Genomic DNA, 22,335 nt, shown 5'->3' with positions numbered 1-22,335 from the left:
CCCCGCCTCCAACGCCGCGGCCGAGTTCGTTGTCCGGTACGCGGTTCCCGGGGGCGCGGGAGCGGCGCGGAACGGGCAGCGCTTGCCCCAGTTCCTGTAATCCGGGACACGGTGCGGGGAGGTCTGAGCCAGCCCCCGGAGGCCGGCACCTCCTGCCCTCCCTTCAAGCCCGGGGAAAGGGGGAACCCCGCGCTTCAGGTGAGGCGTCCCCCGCCGCTGACAGCGGCCCCCCGGGGACGGGACGGTAGATGGGGGTCTCTCCCAGCGTGTATCCCCCCCGATGTCCCCGGTTGGTTCCCGTGGGGGAACGGGCTACAGGTCAACCCCGCTCTGTGGCTCCTGCGGGGATTGAGATCTTGTGGTTTTTTCGGTTTTAGGAACAGCATTAGAAGAAAGTTTCAAAGAATATGGAAGAAACCGAGAAGCGATGCGACTCTGCCGAGAAGGTGAGTGCAATTCATTCCTGGAGAAAAGTTTCCCTGCTCCTAACTAGTTACCAGAGGACGCGCACGGGAAAGGAAAAGGAAACTGCAATCCTGTCGCTTTGGGTCTGGGACTTGCGGCCTGTCAGTGAGTGGTGTTATTAGCATTATTATTAAATTAACATATAATCTCAAAACTACAAGGTAGGGCATAGGTTACTTATTGTCTTTACTGTGTTTCAAGTTAATTTTTTTTCTTGTTTTTAGACTATAAATAGTCCTAAGGAAGCTGTGACCAACACTGATATCTTCTCTAGAGCAAAAATACTTTGATTCTTAATATGCCAATATTTGAACACTCATCCCTTTCCCTGATATGTCAGTGTGTTATGTTTATTTCTCAGTGAGCTGCTAAATGAGAGTGATCTTTCACCTGTGATTAGCAAAAGCCCATTAATGGCCCGGTTCGTTTGAAAAGTAACAATGCTGCTTGAAGTTGTAAGCAGGGGATGAATGAAAGCTATAGGTTATTGGTAACTTTGTAACAGGGAGTGGAAAAAAATCAGGATGAGTCTGATTTGTGATGTTCAATTTCTTTTTGTTTTTGTTTTTCCAGTTTAATAATTGTTTTATAGCTGGAAAAGGTTCTAAAACTTTCCTGATACTGTTGGTGCTGGCTTTCTTCCGTCGCACTTTGTGAGAAGTGTGCCATAGAATAGGCCTCATTGTTTTAAATCCTAGATCAGTTGGACCCGAATAATTTATTTGATGCTGTTAGAAATGAAAGACTGAGTTTGTAAACTTGGTTTACGATCGCAGAAGGCCGGACTTGCCAGAGACCTTAGGAGATGATCTGATTCAGCACTTCTCTACTTGTGAGCTATGAACAGCAAATGAAACCTAAAGCAAGGTGATGCAGGCTAGCGAGATTGGGAGGCAGTGAATCAAAATGTCTATATATTGTAGAATTCCTAGTGTTGCTAAAATTTGGGGGAAAAAAATCTATCTCCAGGACCAGAGTCAGTGTTCACTGACCTGTAAGAGAGATGCAATGGAGAGCTACGCTGCGGCATTCAGAATCACGTGTGCCATTTTGCCATCTTCTAAGTGTATATATAAAGTTGATAGGCATTTGAAAAATCACTTTATTGCCGACTTCCAATCAAGTAGTTGGGTTGGATATTTATTTTTTTGAAGAGGCAAATCATTCAAGTGCTAAACCAGCATTTATGACAATAAGCATACACATTATCCTAGTAAAGATTTCACTAATAAGGATTTTCAAACATTCTTTCTTATTTCTACCTTTTAAAATGCAAGCATCTAAGGTTTCCAGATTCTAAAGATTAGCTGGCAGGGTGAAGAATATTTTATTTTATTTCTTTTCCCCCTCTGGAGAGAGATCGTGAAACTGTTTTTGCATAGGCTGGCCACTGAGACACAGCTCCTCTGCACTGCCTCCAATCATGTGAATGATTTATAGGGCTGTGAGTTGAAAGTTCATAAAACACTTTGAGAATTAAAAGTGAAACCTGGTAGCTCTGTCAGGCTTCCAGAGGTCTATTTATTTTGGTTGCTTTATGACATATGAATGAGACACTGACTTGGCGTATACCTGTAGCTGGTCTGTAGGGAGCTTGGCCTGCTGCAAAATAAAGCAAAGGAAGAAGTAGTATTAATTAAGTTTGAGCTTAAAGAACTAGGGGAGTGGCAAAACATGCCAGAATATGTGTGTGTTTTGTTATCAAATGAGATTTGGAGAGAATACTGTAACTAATTCCTTTTCCCAGGAAGAATTTTGCATTCAAAATTGAGGAACAGACACTTATTTAATAATTGGACTGTCTGAACCATGGATCGTAACACAGGAAGGTGAACCAAAGGTATACATTTTGTCAAATCAACTCTAACCTCAAGATTTTTGTCGTGGTACCACACAGTATTTTAAACACAGCTAACAACAGAACTCGTTGTGTAAGGAAGTTATTTCTCTGCAGATTGGGAGTTGACTCAGAGGCCCAACTTCACAAAAGGATTTCAAGGTTATTTAGGCTAATTTAACCTTGCATTGCAACTCTTCCAGTTTGCATAAAAGAATTAAATATTCATGGCCTGGAGAGGGAGTGAAGGAGGGAACATGACTTTACAGCCCACTTATTAGAATTGGGTTCAAAACCGAGAACGATTTTCTTCATTTAACAATCGTCGGCTTTCAGGTCGGGCCCCCACCTGCCCGTGTACCCACTGGGTATGGGGCTGTAGTTGTTTCCTTCTCCACATGCTGTTTCTCTGCTGCTTCTAGTGGGAACAGCTTCATTGCCAGCCTGCCTGGTGGGGAGAGCTGGATTCCAGGCTCACAGGCAGCAGAGTCTGGGTCTCCGGAACGAAGAGCCACTGTTCCCATTGTCGTAACACTGTATTAAAAAGGAGCTTAACACTACCAGCTCCTCCTTTTGCTCTGCTTTAAAGGAGAAGAGTGATGCCTGTTACTTTTTTTTTTTTTTTTTAAAGGAATAAAGGACATAAATATGTAATTCCAGGACAACATTTGCAAGCCGTGGAGAGAGGCAGGATTTCAGACACACCTTTGTCCACTGGCATTTCCTATTTGCTGATCAGGCAGCTCCTCTCTCAGCGCGCTGCTGGTTGTGAAGCCTGATGAGTCCTTAATACCTGTCAGTGATGCTAGTTCCATGTAGGGATCAGGAAACTAAAATTAGTTCATAGTCTCAAACACTTTTTTTTTCTGTATCTAACCCTCCTTGACGTAACCGAGCTCGCATCGACGTAAGAACTAGAAACTGAATTTAGGCTTCCCAAATTCCTGATGTCTGAGTCTCACACTTCCCTGTTTCTTTTTCACTGTTCTTATATGCTTTCTATTCTGCTAATCCGTAATATGCAATCATTCCTGCTGGGATCCTGGCAGACCTTCAGCAAAGTGGGAAACTCGTTGGATGCTTTCCTACAAGTTGCTTTTTGAGGCAGTAACAGTCCACGCTGGGCTTTGATGGAGAAATGAGAGTTTGTAGAAATAAGGTACAGGCCCAATGGCCTTGGCTTGCTTTGGTATGGAAAATAAATGAGAAAGGGGCATCCTCCATCATGGGGGAAAATTTTACTTTAAAATACCCTTTAAAATTTACTGTGACTTTGTACACTGAAGTCTCCTTGTGGTGAGCAATGCTATCAATGTAAGAGCGTGTTAGAAGCAAATGTGTTTCAGTTATTTTCATATGTAGTTCACATGACAGAATCTTTTAGCTCATGCAGTCACTTAATTACTTGCTGCTTGTGAACCAGCTGAAGGTGCGATTCCCCTGCCACACTGATCTTGCTGTGATGAAGCAAGTGTAGCATGTTGCATTATAACGCATTCTGAAAGAGCAAGGCAGAAAATCTAGTCTCCTTCCTGCATTTTTGTTCGTATGCTTTAAAATGAAACTTTGCCAAAGTGCATCTTTTTAACTTGTTTGTGTGATGCTGGGAGCGTGTGCCATCAGAGACAGACAGCCAACCTGCTCACATACACTCTGTTCATCTGGGAGATGCAGCAGGTCTCCAAAGGGGCTTGATGTGTCTGGAGCATCTGATGCTTTTTCATTTGAAGAAAATGATGCTTCGTGTCAACTCTGTAATTAGAGCTTGAAACATTTTGGCAATCAAGTTCATTTGTTCAAGGGATTCTAGCTAACCTGTGAGAGTTTGGTTTTCTTTTAAAAAATTTTTCCAGCCTGTTGTTGTGAAGATGGTATCTAAGTAGAACTGTGTTTGTAAGCACAGAGTTCATTCGTGGTAGCTTTGACAGGCTTCAACAAGGTGAACTTTTGCTGCTTGCAAAATCAGACAGCAGGTTGGCTCCTTTGGCTCTGTGGAGGAATACAGAAGCTGAGTAGAAACGATGAGGCCTAAAGCTGTTCATCGAGACTGGGGGCTTGACCCTTCCTTGCCTCCGAGAAAATTTGGCTCTCCCCACAGTAAATTCCAGTTGCTACCAGTTATTTTCTGTGCTGTTTTCAATAAAATAAAAACCCCACAGTGGTGGAAAAGCAGAGAGAAAGAACCTGCCTGCTCTTAGCAAAGATCATCGTTACTTGCAGTGACACTCGTTAGTGTGTGTAAGCCTTTTGAAGTGGCTGGGGTGAAAATCTGTTAGATTCTCATATTGACTCATGAAATAATTTTGAAATACGTATAGTAATAAAAACGCAAAGCAAACTGTAGCATCTCAGTATGGAAGATAAAAGCGTGGATAACAGAATAGAGGTTTGATTAGACAACTTAAAATTGTTTGTTTAGTTTTAATAGCGTATTCAGTGCATGCTGAAACTGTGGGGTGTCTTTACTAGCATCTCATTCTTTCACTTACAGATGCAGCTCTCTGCCCCCTTTTTTATTTTTTTAACATCATTTAAGAGGTGAATCCCCTGGTGCTGCCTGTTTCAGGCGCTTCACTAGCACTGTCACCATAGTTTAGAGCTAACTGGCAACAAAGTAGAGGACAGAAATTCTGTAACTTGGGTCTTGAGCTCTATTTGATCATTTGTCATTGATCAAGATTGTTGAATCTTGGCTAAAAGGAGGTCTTGGCCACCCTTACAGCATCCATGCAGTCTGCCAGTGGTTTGTTCTTTGTGCTTCTGAGAATCCCGAGGAAGTTTCTGATTGCTCTCTGTAGGTAACTGAGATATTTCATGAGAGATGTCTTCTCAATGGTCATGGAGGGAGACGCAGAGGAGGCAATTACTGTATCATAGGATGAGGTTAGTTGTATGATGGTCACCGAGATGCATTTAGATGTGCTCGGAGGTGTTGCAGGTCAGAATTGATGCTGGTTGTATGGTGATGTAGCGTGGTACCAGTCTCAAATTTTTATAGGCTATATGGGTCTTAATAAAGCAAGTGTTGAATTTTCTGTGGGAATGCAGATGGTCAGTTTTTGGTAGGCACCTTCAGAAGATGCTCCTCGAGACTTTGTGAAGACAGAAATCTACCAGGAGAGCAGGTGGGAGAAAATTCTGTTCAGCGTCATGTCACCTGATAACAGTTGAACTTCTGGTCTTGGACAGTTAAAATGTCCTGAGGGCAGGGGGGAGTGGAGGTGAGAAAAGAGAGACTCCTGGAACCTCTAGGGCATTTGGCAGAAGCTTTGAGATTTGATTATATTAGGAAGTTACCAGAGCTGTGAAGGTACTGAGAGCTGTGCAGTGAACCCTTGTTCTTCTTCAGCCCATGCTAGGCAGGGATGAGCAGTGAAATCCAGGATCAGGACAGGAGGGCATGCTGGAAGCATCTCTAGTGAACCCTTGTTCTTCTTCAGCCCATGCTGGGCAGGAATGAGCCGTGAAATCCAGGATCAGGCCAGGAGGGCATGCTGGAAGCATCTCATCACATAGACCCAAGGTCTAGAATTTTCCTGGCAGCAGGTTCAATAAATAATTAAAGCATTGGTGAAACTTTTGTTCCAATATTAAGTTGTAAATACAAGTAAGAGACAGCATCTTATTTCAAATTTAAATTTGTTTTTATTCAGCCTTGGGAGGTGCTCAGTTGAGTTGATTTTTGTTGTGTTAAATCATGTCAAAGATGCTTAGAGGGCTCTATAGTCCTTGACTGCCTGCAAATACACTGTGAGAATTTTTAATAGATTGAAATAAATATTTTAAGGTAGCAGTACAAAGTGCCATGCTTCTTTTTTGACATTCTGCATAGCTATTCACAGCCTGTAATCAGATAAATCTCCTCTTCATTTCATTGCATTTTAATTGACTATTTACACAAAGCGTTGTAAGAATTTGTGGACTGGTTATCGTAAAACAATTACAAGGAGACTTTAAAAGAGCATTGAACTGTTTAAGAAAATTGTAGAGATTTTATGAGATAGCGTCCTTTCAAATTGCATGTTTTTCAAGCCACTTTTGAGATTATCTGCAGTGACTGGCCCTCGTTTTCTTCTTGTTATTTTTTCCCTTCTCCAAGTTCTGTTTACAATATTTAATTATTTCTGGTGAGATGAGTCACATGTTATAAATAGAATATTGTGATGTTAGACTGCAAGTTAGAACTGTGTCATCTTTTATGCTTTAAAGATACTTTGCAGGTTTTAGATATTACCACAGAATTAGTGTGATATTGCAAGGCCTTGGGGACTTTCACTGGAACTGCAGCCACAAAACTGCCTTAATCTATCCATATTACGTGAGGAAGCAGGATATTTATTTTTTTTATAAGAATCTTTGAAGTTTTTGTCTATACACATATATAACAGTCAGGAATTCGCTGTTATTTAATGCTTCTTAAGTGGTATGTATGATTAGTTCGGTTATCTCTATGCAGAACAGGTGATGTCTTGATAATACTTGATTAAATATTGCTTTTTGTATAATTTCTGTTCTATATTTAACAACAAACGCTCAGTAAGAGAAGAACAATGCGATAAATATTATGTAGAAATATGATTTTGACACGAGTTGATAACACTATCATCTAAGTAGAGCAGGGAAGACAAAAAGGCTTAGTGAAGGGTACTTTTAAATAAATTGGGTTAAGAGGATGCAGATTACTCTCTCTAAGGTAACTCTTTTAAAAGCTATTTCTTGCATTGCAAGGGCTCTGTAAAAGAACGTGCACACAGTTCTTCCACCTGTTCTGACGATGCCTGCCCTACGTCTGTAACTGCCAAAGGCCCACTGGGGATACGTGTGAGCTCTTACCCCTTACAAGACAGAAAAAAATTAATCTTTTGCAAATCATGTTAATATTTGATTTGCAATTAAGTATTCTAAATAGTCTATAAGATGCTTAAAAAATGTTTCTCTTCCCTTTTAATGCGCACAGATCACCACTGCTGTGGGAGTTGCCCGTATGTATGACACCCAGCACTATTTCCTAGCCATTCTTTCAGTGTAGGTGACAGCACAGAGATGAACACAGCTTTGTGCTTAAGCTTCACGTTCTTCACAGCGAGCGTTAAAATCTGGCAAAGGGAATTCAAAGTGTAAGGGAGAAGAGTAGCAGGACTGTAAAAGCGGTTGTCACGGACGGCAATGAATTTATTGTAATCAGTGTTCCTGTCGCACAGTCGGAGGTTGGCCGGGCCTGTGCAGGCTGTGTGCAGCTGTGAACCAGGCCCGGCGGTGCCGTGGCTCTCAGATGGTTCTCCTGGTAGGTCAGATACTCGCGGTAACCCCAGATACTATGGGGTATGACTTCATCAAAGTAAACTCCACACGCAGCTGCTCCCACATCACTTGGAGTCATGATGGCTAGCTTTGGAAATGGTCACTGTGATGGTAAATATTCTCGGTTATTGGCTCAAGTAGGTTATAAATACTCAAATGCTCAGCTATTTGTCTGTAAACACTGCTTGTCAGCCCTTGTGGAATACACTGTTCTGTGGCAAACTGTTTTCCCATGAGAAAGATAATTTATTTACAAGCTCACCCCTGTCCTGACTTTGACTTTTGATAGCTTTAGCGTAGCCCGTAGACAAACTTCATTAATAAAAGGGATAATTGATTATGCCTCCTTTCTCTGCTGGTGGGACCATAACAGCCACACTGTTCTTGATCTACTTTTCTGTGGCGAAGCAGGACTTGCGTCTTTCATCGGCTGCTTGTAGTGTAATAGGAAATGCAGTGTTCTCAACTGGCACTGAAAAAATGTAAACAAAGCAGCTGAAGGGCTAAAATCCAACAGGGAGTAGCTCCGAGCTTGTAAGTCCGTGATGTGTACTTTTGTTCTGAAATCTAGAGTTCTCATGGTTTTGTTTGCAAGAAAGTTTGTTGGACAATTTCCCATTGATAGATAGTTGCCTGAAAGTCCTATAGCAGCTTGCATTGAAATGGAAGTGTAAAAGCTTTGAGTTAAATTTGAAAAGCAAATAATACACCGAATACACAGTAAATTGGGTGTTTGTTTTCCTTTAACATCAAAATCTATTGTATTTTGCCCTTCATAAATTCAGTGTTCTGTCTGGTGTTGTTTTTTGGGTGTTTTTCATTGACTGCATAAGCGATGTAGTAGATGATGTCAGTGGGAAGGATGGTGTTCTGCCAGTTTATTAAGTGGCATCTGGGGATTTGAGGTCTTGTCGTGAGCCACTGGAGTCAACGAGGGCTTTGCTTGTGACAGGAGGGAGGACACAGGACCAGGTCATGGGGCTCGGCAGGCAAGCAGCCACGTTCACCCCAGCCCTGTGACCAGCAGCAGAGCAGTACTTCGCTATGCAAACATTTTAATTGTCAGTCCCTAGATATTGTAGCCATTGCTTTGTCAAGGTGTATATAGCCTAAATGACACCCTCTGGCTATTGTTTCAGGCTAAAATACAGAAGAAAATCTGTATCACTTTACACCTAGGGTGTGGTTCTGTGATTATTTTTTTTCTACTTCCTCCCAGTAATGCTGGATTAAGCATTACTCCTCCATCTCTGCCGAGCAAGCATCCATGAAATAATGGTTGCATTCGAACTTTAAAGTTGTTTTCTAAAACAAGGCGATAGTTGCTTAAGGAAGATACTTAATTTGGTCTGGTAATCCTAGAATCCATTAGGCTATACTTATGTATCTTTTCAGAGTGGACCTGCTCTGATTTTTATATGGCTACCTATGTTATGGTATGGTATTGTAGGTCTTGTATCTTGGTTATCTTTAAGAGTGTTAGAGATGTTGTATCAGTGAATAATTGCAGTGTAAATCAGGATCAGTTATAATATGAGAGTGTATTTTGAAAAGTAAGAATCAATAATTAATTTATACTATTTCTCATATTAGTTAGTTTTTAAAATTTATTTTCAGTAGTTAGCTATGTTAGAAAACTAGGTAATAGAAATGAAAAGTTTCTTTGATTGAAATTCCCAAGGTGGTTCCCAGTAACTTTGTGAACAGGGAAGAATATCATTTGAATCTGGGTTACTCTGCTGAGGAAGAGTTACAGCACCATTTATTTTTATCTCTTATTGGAAGGCTGTTGCAAATGATGCTGAAAGGAGAAAGAGGCATCATCTGTACAATATACATAACTATGAACTGTACCAAATACTCTTATCCCTCCAGAACAGATCTCTAGCATTGTGGAATGAATATCCAGAGGCCTCAAACTCTGCGAAGATTTGGGTGAACTGGCTGGCTATATTATTTGATTGGTATGTCAAAGGAAGGAAAGATGTTGGCAATAGTCAGACAGTGTGTGTGCTGGATTATTGAGACAGCCATGTAAAATAATTTGGAAAGCAGTTTTCAAAATAATAAATTTTCCCAGGAATTTTCCTAGGAAATGTTAAAATTGTTCATTTCATTCCTATTCAATTAAGATAACTAGAAATGTTTTAAAGGTGTTTAACTTGCCTCTGACAGCTAGAAGGCTTTGCTGGAGTTTGGTTTGTAAGGAATATAATTTTGGATGTTTTCTTTACCTAGTTTGTTTTTTAATGTTTTAATGTTTGAATGTGCCTGCTCTGCTCTGCTGAGAGAGATGGCAGTCATCCTGCTCTCACTGGTAGTAAATGAAAATATTTGAGAGGAAAGGCTTAAATGAATTTCCCAATAGGCAGCATTAACTTTATAAAAGTACTTAAAGATTAATTTCGGAAAGCAAGTTTGGTTTTCATTTCTGTGTAAGTTGTGTTACCCAAAGCAACAGTCTAGAAGTCATGCCTGTTAAGGCTTCTGTTCCATGTTGTAGTTCGTAATTTACAGATGAGAAGTTTTGAGCCAAATTCAATGTGTCTGTGTTGCCTACCAAAGCTAGTGTAATAGGTGCTTATAAATACAGTGCAAATTTTTGTCCTAAATACTCTTTTTTTTTGTGGCTAAATGATTGAAGGAAAAGTTGTTATGGGACTGGGGGAAATACCGATGTCTGAACTATACCAGGTATGGTTTGATTATGTTTTGTATCCAGGCTGGGCAGAGCCCTCTCTTTATCTAGTATAACTTCTGTAGGGCCTGCCTTAATAACCAGCTGCCTTGGTTTGCTTTGCCTGATTATTTCAACACCGCTATTTCCACGGAGTGTTTGGAGAAGTCCAAAACGCATCGGTCCTGGTTTGGGAAATTTCTTTTTGGTTCTGCCCGTTGGCTTGTGCCCTGAAATGTAGGGGCATAGACCACTGTGTCATTTGCTGGGATAAAACTTGCAAGTCTCTTCTGTTGTTTTTGTGGCCTGAATTTAATGATCTGAAGTGTTAGCTTGATAGCCTTGGAGATAAGAACGCTATTTTTATCTGCGGAGTAGGTAGAGCACAGGAGTAAAATCTTCAGTGGGCTGTCAGTGTGTCTCGTCTGAGGCTTGTTTACAACTGCTTGGGAAGAGAAAGGGGTTCTCCGTGCAATTCTCGGTCCTCCTGCTGACACCGTGCAGAGTCGTCGTAGATAAACATGATGATGTGAAGGAAGTCCCCTGTCCTGGGAAAGGACCAAAGACAACAGTCTGGATAGATGGTGCTCTTCATTGTAAAATGGGAAGACATGACGGTAAGGTGCAGCATCAGCAGTTTTATTTATAATTTAATCACGCTAAGAGTTTCCCTGCGCTCCTGTGAGTCGTGTAGAGATAGAGGCTTCGCAGGAAGCACCGGGTTGTTCGTCATCACGGTGATTCAGGGTGATGTCACCAAGTGACAGGAGCATTTGGGGTGTCTGTAGTGTTCCGGTGGCCCTGCGATACCCTTTCTTGGACTCCTTTGGCATCTTTCCCCAAAGTGCTCCGCGCGCTGTTGCTGGAAGCAAAAGCTTTTGAGCGATTTCCAAACACAAAGCGGTGCATTGTGGGCCAGCGCTGGGAAGACTGGCTCAACAAGTTTGGCAGCAGTGGCTTTGGCTTCCTGCCTACCCTGGATAGGCACCAGTAGAGATTGCCCGAGTCTTGGGGCGGGTTGGAGCAGAAGACCTCAGCCTAGGTCCTGAGACCTCGTGTGCCTGTGACTGCTGCGTCTGGCAAAGGATCTGCTCCTGTTGTAAACCTCGGTTTTGTTATCCTAGATGTGTTTGCAGTGGTTATCTTTTTGTCTGCTTTGGGAAGGTGGATGTCTTATTTGTTTTCAGCGTTCTGGAGGGTGGTAAACTCCACAAATTTGTTTTAATATCAAAGGATCCTGTTTACCTTCCAGTTTTCTGTTATCTATTTAATCTTACTTACCGTTGTCATCTTGAGTCATCTAGGGGCAGTTAACTAGTGCCCTGAAATGTTCTTTTTCTGTGCCTTTTTTAAAATACCAACTCCGTATGTTCTTTGCTGTGCCTCTTGCTTAATACTGCCTCCATATGTCTTCTGTGACATCTCCTCTACAGGCCTCTTGCACAAAGGCCTATTCTTGTCACACGATGTGCCAGGACCACTGCTCGAGGTCCGTGGGGTTCTCGGGGGGGTGCAGGACACCACTTGCCTGTGGCTCATTGCAGAGCTCACACCAAATATGTCTAATCTTCTTGTATCTGCATAAGGATGACTTTCTCTGTCTTGCTGCTTGTATAATCGGTTTTATTCTTATGTCTTTTTGACATGAGATGTCTAAATAGTAAAATGTGTGCTCAATTCAGTGCTTTTTTACCCAAGAGCAGAGCATTTGGTTTTCTAGCTGGCCTACAAAAGGGATGAAAGTTCCTTTTTCCCCTTTCCCATGTATATTTAGGTCTATTCGTATGTTTCCATATCCCATCCTCCCAGGTGTGACAAGTACTGTGAGCTGGAGAGGGACCAGAGAAGGGTAGTAGTCTTAGAAGTGGCTGTCAAAAACATGAGTTAGACCAAAGCAACCAAATCAGTACATCGAGTAGTCTGAGCAAATTCTTTTCTCTTTCCCTTTTCTTTTGTCACAGGTATTACCTGCCATGTACATCACAAGTGGGCTGGTGTTCTGCTTATGTTAGAGAGACCTAGACCGCAAAAGAGCTGAAAAATCACTTTAAAGCATGTCAGCCCTTTCAGATCTGCTGCATGTGTAATATAATCTAAGTGATTTCATTTTTGAATACAATTAAATCAAAAAATATTAAAAGTTGCAGTCCTTCCCAACCTCTTTGTATTTAAGTGTGAAATGGATGATTTCAGTAGCAGAGAACTAGTGCCAGATACGGAAGAATAGTACCTAGTACAGATTTGTTCACCCAGTGTTTTCAAAGTCTTTTTTATTCTGTAACAGGTATCGTGTATTTTATGTGTAGTGTTTGCAGATGGAATTCTGGAAAATTTTGTGAAGGCGGGCTCCTAAAATAAGATGAATCACTCTTTAACAGTGAAGGAATACATCTTGAAATAAGGACGGTTATGGGCTTATTCTAAAAGGGAGATGGCATAGAAAGGCAAAACCTAAATTTCTTCTTTAGCAAAAGTTGAAATTCCATAACAATTAAAAAAAAAAGTTCACTACCATAAAGAGTTTTTAGGCTGAGCTGGGTTTGTGTTGTATAATGAAGAGCTAGCAGTTGAATTTTTGGAATTTATGCTGTGAACAGGTAGCCTGACTTTATTCAGTGCTTACCTATATAGTTAATATAACTGTGTGTTGGAGGACAACTAGTGCTGGTTTAAAGCCTAACGCTTCTGAACAGACAGATCCCTTCTTGGAAGGGAAACTCTGACAGCTGTAGCTCTGTATGTGCTGGAATATATCATCTGTGAGAAATAAAGACTTAAGTTTTACCGGTTCCTCAGCTGGATAACTGAAATAATCTTATTTATTTGTCTAAAGGTATGCAATGGCCAAGTTTAAAATACTTTGTGGCACTACATGTGTGTTCAAATACATAAGAAGTGGGTTAGCTCCTTTACTTCACTACAACAACAAAAACCTTGTTTTATTTTCCACTTTATCTTTTAATCTTATTAAATATCATGGTACTGTTGGGGGTTTTTGCTATAGGACATTTATATGCCTGTTGCTGTGCAACTTTTTTTTTTTTTTTTTTTTTTAATTGTATCAAATCAACTGCTAGTAAATCTGTAAAGCAGAGGAAGTAAATTTTAATGGAAAAACTAATAGTGCTTGCCAAATTGAGAGGGGTGTGGAAATGAATGTAAGTTGGTATGTGAAAATGGACAGGCATCAGTTTCCTTATAGCTACGTTAGACGTGATTGAAACAGTCTTATTTTTGAAGTGGATGTTCCAGTGCATGGAGAATGGGAGTGGCAGGGGTGGGGTGGTTTTAGGTAGTTGGGTTGCCTAATAAAAGAAAATACTGAAATAGAATTCAGTTGACAGGTCATCTGTATTATTTTCCTTTTTTTTTTTTTTTGCATATGGTGATTTGCTCCCTCAAGTATCAGGTGCGTGATGTGAAATGTATTCAGAGTATTCCTTGTGCAAAAATGCATTGTCTTTGCACAATTAAAGAATTGTCAGAGAAGAGTTGGGGCCGTGGTGAGCAGGGAGGAGGGTAGGAGAGGTTCAGAGATGAGCATTACATGTGTCCTACGTAGCTGGGAAAATAATGTGTTAACTGATGACGCTTTTAATATGAGAATTGCAATAATGCCAATGTGCAAGAGATGCATAACTATCTCTAGTTTTTATTTTTATTTTAAAAAGTTTGTAAGGACTATATTGACTGTGGTGTTTCTCATGTCACTTTTGTTTATTTTTTAATGTTGTTTCTATGTCTTGTCGTTATTCTCCTATCACAAAATATATACAGGCATGGGTACATTGCATTCCTTTAGTTCTCAGTCAGGAAGAAAATATGTAAATCTAGAAGTGAATGGCTGTTACCACTCTGCTCCCTCAGCTACTGGGTGCTGAGGTACAGCCAGCACCCCCTTGCCTTGCTGTGGTACGGACGGTTACGTAGGGAAGGATGGCAAAATGCACACGTGCCAAATTTTTATCCTCAAAAGCCTAGATAAGAGATGGGAAAGGATGAAGAGCTTGGAACACATTCACCATTTGCAGTCACGATGTATCAAAATACTTCTGCTGCAATGAGCAGTTTTATGTAAACTGTGAGTTTAGATTTAAATAAAACAAACTTCCTTTTTCCTACTACAAAAGTACAGCTGCTGCAAAGTACAGGGAGTGCTGCGTGTGAAAGAGGAGAAAAATACCCAACCTGTTGATGTTAAAACATTTCATAACAGTAGCATGCTTTGGGATAGATGACTTTACAACTCGGAAGATTCTCTGGATGATACAGTTGATTTTAATTGAGGCTAGGATTGTGACTAGTTGCTTGGCCAGAACAGTTTTTCCCTTCAGAATAAACTCTGGTTTTCTGCATAATAACTGAAATGTTTGTTTGTACCCTTTCGTATTAAATTACCCCAGATTTTAAAATTGCTGTGTGAACCCCAACTTTATTTCCTTAAGTCTGTTTAATTTTTGGGTCATAATTGCAAAATTAAACTCAATGTTGAGGGTTCCTTAAGGTATTTTAGGATTAGGTATGTAATAAATAGGGGGGTTTGCCACAAAAATACAAATAATAATTTGTTGGCTAAAATATAGCAGTGATGTGATGAGATCATATCACCTAAAAATACTGCATGACTTTGAAGATTTCTTTTATGACAAACTGTATATTCAGCCTTTACGTAATACTATTCAAATCGGCTGGAGAAATTTAAAATATCTTCAGCTCTCAAAACTAATTAATGAGTAAATGGGAATAGTTTTTACAGATGACTGACTTCATTCCAATTGCTGATGAAAACTTGATGTAACAGAATGCAATGTGTGGGGGGCGACTTTTTTTGTCTGTTGAAAAGCTTTCAATACACTACTTGTGTTTCATGGGGAAATTTATCAATCAGTCTTTCTACAGAAAATCTTCTGTAAACTTGCTCACTGAAACTGTCTTATTCCGTGTAATAAACTCAGAAAAACTGGGGAAATTTATCAATCAGTCTTTCTACAGACAATCTTCTGTAAACTTGCTCACTGAAACTTTGCCTTATTCTGTGTAATGAACTCAGAAAAACCGTTTGATAGTTTTCAATGAACAATTTGACATAACGTTTTTTGTGTTAGATTTTCGAAAAGATTAATTGTGTGTAGCTGAATTTGTATACAAAGAATTTAACTAAATACTTAGATGTCTGCTTTAATATCTGTTTTATATATAATTACAGGAACATTCAAATAGTGGGAACCTAAAATTAGAACTCCCAGCTGCAGGCTGGGCTGCAGGTGCACGTGTGCGTGACACACTTCTCTTTGCTATCTGCTGCTCAGTTTTTAGCGGTGGGCACGACGCAGAAATTTCCCCAGGCTGTTCCATTTTAGAGACGTAGTCACTGTTGGTGGTGTGTCCTGCACCTTTGGAGGGAGAGATGGAGAAAAGGCTGCAGGAGAACCGGAGTGATCATCTGCTCTTAGGTGGTTGGATTTGCCGTACGGGTACGCGGGGAGGAGCGTTGCTCCCGGCAGCACGTGGCAAACCTTTTTGCCGGAGGGGGGGTGATGCAGGGGATGGGATTTTTGGAAACGTGGCTTGGCTGAACCCGTGGAAAAACCTGAGCCAGGAGAGGTAGGTTCTCCTTCACCCTTTCAGGTTTCACCGGGCAAGATTCTGCCTTGAATTTGAGAAAGCGAAATAAAAGCTACAGAACCATAGCTTTGGAAAAATAGAGCGTCTTGAGTTTCAAAAGGAGACCGGGCAGAAAGGACTCTGTGCTTGGAGATAGAGTGTTCTAACGCTAGTAAAGATTTATGACCGATCAAATCTCATAATGCAGCTCCTCTGCCCAGTACAGCTAGATTGTGGGGGTTTTTTTGGTCTTGAAATGAAAGTCATTTCTCTGAGCCAAAACTTTGAGGTTTGGGTATTCTTAGGACTTTAATAAAATGCTGTGTAATTATTGTATTTGCCAAAGTGGAAAATGCATTGAAAACATTTAATCAAATCTTCAGCTGTTCCTTCCTTCATCCGATCAATCAGCAACTGCACGGTGAAACAAAGTTCATGCACTTGTGCCGAGAACCCAAGGAGAGCTCTGCCTTTCAAACGTCTCCTCAAATAACTAGGCTTTCAGAGCCCAATGTGCAAAAAATGTAAGATCCTTAATGGACAGAACGGAGTTGGCAAGGAATTTAAAAAATAGATAACTTTGCAGGAAGTACTTCAGCAATACTTCCTTCTGAGCGTAAATGAAACAGCTTGGGCATGGGAATATCCATTTGTTTTGCTTTATTTTGTATTAAAAGTTTCTTTTGTATCTGAGGAAACGTGAGCACAAACCTTATGGGAGATATTAAAAAAAAAAAGTGTTTCTGTATGTAGATTTGATTGGTTTATGTTTGGTTTGTTTGATTATGCATATGTTCTTTGCAAGCACAAATTTGTTATGCCAGCACATATGGTTCATAAAATACTTGCGTTCTATTAATACCTAAGTGTTCATTACTTGAAATTTTGCAGAAAGCCCTCAAGTATGTATATTTTACTAGAATTTTTTTTTTTGGTTTAAAACTTGTGTAAACCAGAGCACTCTGAATATTATGTGGCTTTAATTACTTTATTCCCAGTATCTGTTTAGGAATATTCTTTTATTATCATCTTGCATAGTGCATGGTAAATAAAGTTGTCAGTAGTTTAGTTTAATTTCAACATTGATAAGTCTACAAAAACACACGTGTGTCCATGAATGATAAGCACTTGAGTGTTTCTGGAAAATAGTTTGGAAAAGTATTGTATAGAAAACAATATTTTAGTTGCAGGAATTGAAGTATTTGTGTATGAGAGGTAAGTTTTGAGATGCTACCTATTTTCTTAAACATTCACATGAATTAAAAGAAGGGACTATGTGACTTAAAATTAATAGGAGCTTTACTGAGGGTAACTTAAGTTAGTGAAGATACCTTGTAGTGCTGTTTGTGCAGAAAGCCTGCTGCCTCAGGCTTACATCTAAGATCCTCCTTGCACCTGAAAATTACTTGTTGAAATTTTACTTGTAAAAAAAACCAAAACAAACAACAACAAAAAAACCCCAAACTGATGTCAGCAATAGATCCAGCAGGGCTCCGAGTGTGCAGATTTCTTGTTGGAATTTTAGCTTTTTGGGCTGACTATAAGCCAGTATTCTGGTTGTAACCAAACTCAGCTTTTTGCCTGAAATCTGCCTAGGTTTGGTGCAGGCTGTTTCACGTGGTCCTCAACGCTGATGTAGTTGCTTCCTATCTGCCTCCTTGTGCCTCTCCCCATCTCACAAGGTCTTAAAAACAGTAATTTGGGAGGTTCTGTCTCCTTTCAGATATTAACATGACATTCACGTTCTCCACAACCACAAAGGGTAAAAACAATAGGAATATTTTTATTACTTCTACAGGATCTGACAGTAGCTGGGACAAGTGTTATAAGCAAATTGTGGGATGGGGCACCAAAATTCTTTTCCTTCAAGAGGCCAACTAGTTTTAAGTTACTGCAGCTGTGGTTTTTCTCCCCTTTTAGATTTTTTTTTTTTAGATGTTAGTGAAGAGTTGTATTCTCTTAAAGAAAAGCTCTAATAAAAACTTTAGAGAAAAAGACCTACCAATTAAGTTAAAACAAGCTTTACTCACATATTTTTTACCTTAGTATGATCAAGACTAATTCTTTTCTAACCAGAAGAGAAAACATAGCTAGTATGGAGCAAATGTATTCAAGATAGCTTTTGTGGACATTATTTGAACATACTTGGTCCATGAAGTAAATAGTTCAAACAATCCAGATTTGGCAACATTTCAAAATTGTGGGATATATTTACAATTTCCTTATGTAGTACCTCCAAAACAGTTCCCTCCTGTCTTAATGGAAAGCCTCGTGAATCGATAAAAGTTGGTACTTACTTAGGGTGGATTTGGAACAGGCCCCAGTAAAAAAGAAAACAAATTCTGTGTTTGGGGAGTTGTAAAGGTAATAGGGAGTAATATCCGTTGTGGGGGTAAAGTTAATAGTATAAGGCATCGTGTTTTTAATGCAGCTAATATTAGCTATAGTGATTAAAAACATTCTGGAATTATAAGCAGGTTGGTGTTGTGCAGAAAGTGTGTGATGCTCTGCCGTGGGGGTCTTTTTAGTCAACACATTTTACTGTTCACATCAGGCATCAGCACTAAATGTCCATTGTCAAATTACACTAAAGGGCAAGGAGTACCTCCATCTTTGTGATAAATCAAACTCAGACTTTTAAAAATAATCTTGATAATCAGCTGTTTACTCTGGGAATGGACAGGGAGGAAGTGAGCATTAGCAGCCTTCTGGTTAAAAAAAATATTTCTGCAGAACTTCTACTTATTCTTGTCATTTTTTTGACCAAGCTTTCTCTTCTTTTGCCTGAAGTCTGATAGTTTGTTCTTTGTCCTTTCACTTCAGCCCTTGCTCGTTTTGCTTTCTCTTCCTCTGTTTCAGTTTTCGCTCCCCTCCTCGTTTTTTTCAGTGGCGCTGAGCAGACTTCTGCAAAATAAGAAACTTGTGTTCAGGTCTCTGCAAACAGCCAGGATTAGGGCTCCTTTTTAACCCTCTTCCTCTAGAGTTTGGTGTCCCGGAGAAGATCTTGACCTTACTTTTTTTGTGGTTTCATTTCATTTCTAGAAGGGATGTTGTCTTATTAGATGGTAGGAATGATGAACTGTGCGATGGTCCCAGTTTGAAAATGGATAACAAGATTTGCAGGAAATTTGATATGTCACTGAATCTAGTGGCTCCATAAATGCCAAACTGCCATAAATGCCGACCTGTTCTCTGGCTGCGTGATTTTTAGCCTGTTTTACTTATTCTGTTGTCTGTGATGTTAAGCTCTAGAATTGAGTACACAGACACAGTTAACTTTTAATGACCGTGAGTGTGAATTTCTGCAGTGTAACTGTCCTGAAAGTGAATGCTGGAAATGCTAAGAAACTACTAGATGACTTCTGTGCTTCTCCATTCCTCTAGAGAAGAGATGACAGCTCAGTTTAAGAAAGCTCTTTGGAGTAGACAGGCTGAGCTTCATGTTACTTGGATGTGTGATATACCAGATAGTCTGTTATTGTTATTCCTTTTTAAATTAGAAAAGATACTATGTTGGCCTTTTCCAAATAAGAAGCATTTTCCTTATTACATGTTCAACAAATAATGCAGTTAACATATCTCAGAATTACCTGTGGCACGGGCTTGTTCTAGTCTTGGTGAAGAGTACAGCAATATAACATTTAAAGTTACCTTTTTAAAAACAGTGTAAGTTACATTTGAAAGGGGAAGTGAATTCTAGAGGTCACCACATTCAAAGGTTTCATATTAGTTATGTAAATGAAGTTGTTTTTCTTTATGGTGTTATTAGAATTAATGTAACTAGCAGCTCCTATAACAGCATTTTTATGTTGATACCATATAAATACTGCATTTATGGAAAAATAAATGGAAAGGCTGAGGGCTTGGTTTAAATTTTTAGTTTGACCTTGAAAAACATTCCCAGATGGAAAGAGTTAAATGAGCCCAGCTCTGAAAGAGGAACATGTGAATCACGGTTGCTAGGCTCTTCCTTGAGAGGCACGGGCTTTACATTTACAGTGAAGTATTTCAAAAAGTAATCTTTAAACTCAGAGGAACAGTGCATTTGAAATGACACTGGTGAAATACTATAAATTTCATTAGACTTTTAAATAGAGAATTTGCATGTGATTAAATGAAATAGGTATGAAGTATTATAAAAAATATCAACTGCAAGACTTGTGAACTTCCAGAAGTGTTTGAAGGCGGAACAGAAAAATTAGGCATCTGTCTCCTAAGCTTTTGGTACATACTTCTTATGTAAGTTTTGATAAACTGTGCTGGGTATTCTCTAATATTTGCATGGTCTAATTTGTGTCACTTTCATAACAGTAGCGCATAGGTGTGTGCTCCATTGGAACAGAGAGACAGAAGTAAGATTTCCCTGAAACCTGCTCGTGCTCCGCTCGACTGAAATGAGAGTGAAGCTCATTGAAGATGTGGGAGTTTCCCTGCCTAGGGCTGGGGCTGCTGGGTTGGGGAGCAGGGATTTGGGTCTCTTCCAGTCCTCCTAACTGATCCCGGTTGGGTCACACTCTTTACGGTTCTAAACCCATTGCTAAAATAATGTTCAGGTCTCCATGAAGCATTGATGCTACTTTTTGCCCACTGGTGTCCAGCCTGTGCTGGCACGGGCTGGTCTCGTGTTCGTGGAACGCTCAGCATAGTCGGGTCCCAGTCTTATCTGGGGTCCTGTGGGCTTCTCTAACAGAAGGATTTGGTTGTATCTATTTTAAATAAATGCTTTGATAACAAAAAGCTATAGTTTATTTTACCTCAAATGAGAATACAAAAGGAATTGCATTTAGGACTCTAACCTTCACGTCATTTAGATGCTGCTCTGTTATCAGTGCTGTAGGAGAGGGCTGGGAGGTAGATCTTTTACGCTGATGTGTGTGTGATCTGGCTGGAGTCTCGTGCCTGACTTCCTTTGAAATCACAGTTTTGGTTTTGGGTGTCCAGCAAATCCTTTTCTCTGTGTCAGCTGGTTTGACTCTTGGGATGATTCTTTACGAATTTGTGTATTTCCCAATATTTTGGCATTGCTTTCTGTCACTTGGAGCTTTGATTGTAAATCTCGGAAGATGTGCTTCACAGTGTAAAGGGTGCTCGTAAATCATTCAGATTTCTTGGGCTCCCCAAACAGAAACAGGAAAATATTTTTATTTATATTAATTTCTGCTGGTTGGTTTCACTTGTCATTTAAAACTGGAGCTCTGTATTGCCAGCAAATATTCATAAACAGGTACTTAAAATTGAGCTGGTGTCAAGGAGTGCTTTATCTGGCGAGAGACCCAGCAGCAGGCAATCCTCTCCTCCCGGTGACGATGTCCTGTGTGCCACCCAGGCTGGTGCAAAGCCTGCGAGCACCCTGCTGTCTGAAGAGGTCTGGTTGTGAGGACAGGTTCCAGTTGGTTAGCTGTCACACAGTAGTGGCCTGTCCGTGCGCTGTTAACAGTGTAAATAGCAGGCGGCGCGCGCTGGTCCTGTCCCATTCATCAGGGTGTAGAACTAGTCAAATGGAAGTGACCCCGCAGGATTTGCTTGCCGGGTGGAAACTTTCTTACGCAGGCATACCCAAAGAGATCCTGCGTGGAATATTAGCCATGACATTTAAGTTTATACTAGGTTTGTTTTTTTTCCCTTAGCTAGCTTAATATTACGTTACAGAAAGTAGATATTGAAAAACAGAAGCCTATTATTCCTATCTGATTTCCCCCCCCCCAGCATATATTTACTCAGTTTTGCCTAGCTTGCAGTGTTCGGTGTGCCTGAGGTCTTAATAATTTTTTAATAAATATTATATAAAAAAAAAAAAAGCAAGAGTCACTACTTAAACTGCTTTGCACTTCATTATAACTTATTATTTATTTAGTGTAACCTCAGTTGCAAAAAGGTGCCTGGGATTTAGATAAGTGTAGCTCTGATCTGTCACAGCCATGTCAGATGTCCACGGTCATCGTATTTGTTGTGTCCAACTGCAAAATCTAGTTGCTGCTATTGTAGGTATTGTGCTTAATGTAGTACTAATAAGGTTTTTGGAAAACCTGGGATACACCTTGTTTTTAAAAGAAAAGTAATTAAATTTTTATGATGAAGATACTTACTCCAAAGGGTGCCCTTTAATCTGGAAGCCGTTCGGTGTGGGTACGTGCTTTTGTCTGCCAGGAACAAAGTGGATCCATGGGGCTCTACAGGGCTGGGAGTGTCCCTCTGCCAGCGCTTACCTTGGGTTATGGCACATTCACTCTTAAAATGCAGCCCACTCAATTCATTTCATAATCGGTGTTCCATTAATGAACAAAAATATGGGTGGTGTTAAAAACACGCATGGGCAAATGAGTACCTTTAAAACAAAACTCTGGGGTCAGTTCTAACACAGAGGTAAATAAGTTTAACTTAATTTCTAAGTTACTGTTAACATAAATTGATTACTTAAGTGTTTTTTTAAAGAAAATAAGTTTTCTTATAT

At 40.0% G+C, this 22,335-nt stretch overlaps 1 protein-coding gene across 1 annotated transcript in view; it reads left to right on the top strand.

The window, feature by feature from the left end:
* The first annotated feature begins 382 nt into the window (after positions 1-382).
* The window catches only part of ATXN7 (ataxin 7), a 64,409-nt gene continuing 42,456 nt past the window's right edge, over positions 383-22,335 (top strand). The window contains exon 1 of the mRNA XM_014946866.1: positions 383-446. Coding sequence (XP_014802352.1) covers positions 428-446 — 19 coding nt within the window. The 5' untranslated portion in view covers positions 383-427. The remainder of the gene's footprint in view (positions 447-22,335) is intronic.

This window comes from Calidris pugnax, unplaced genomic scaffold (assembly GCF_001431845.1).
Source record: "Calidris pugnax isolate Ruff unplaced genomic scaffold, ASM143184v1 scaffold81, whole genome shotgun sequence".
In the NCBI taxonomy this organism is placed as follows: Eukaryota; Metazoa; Chordata; class Aves; order Charadriiformes; family Scolopacidae; genus Calidris; species Calidris pugnax.
This window is presented reverse-complemented; position numbering and strand designations above follow the sequence as displayed.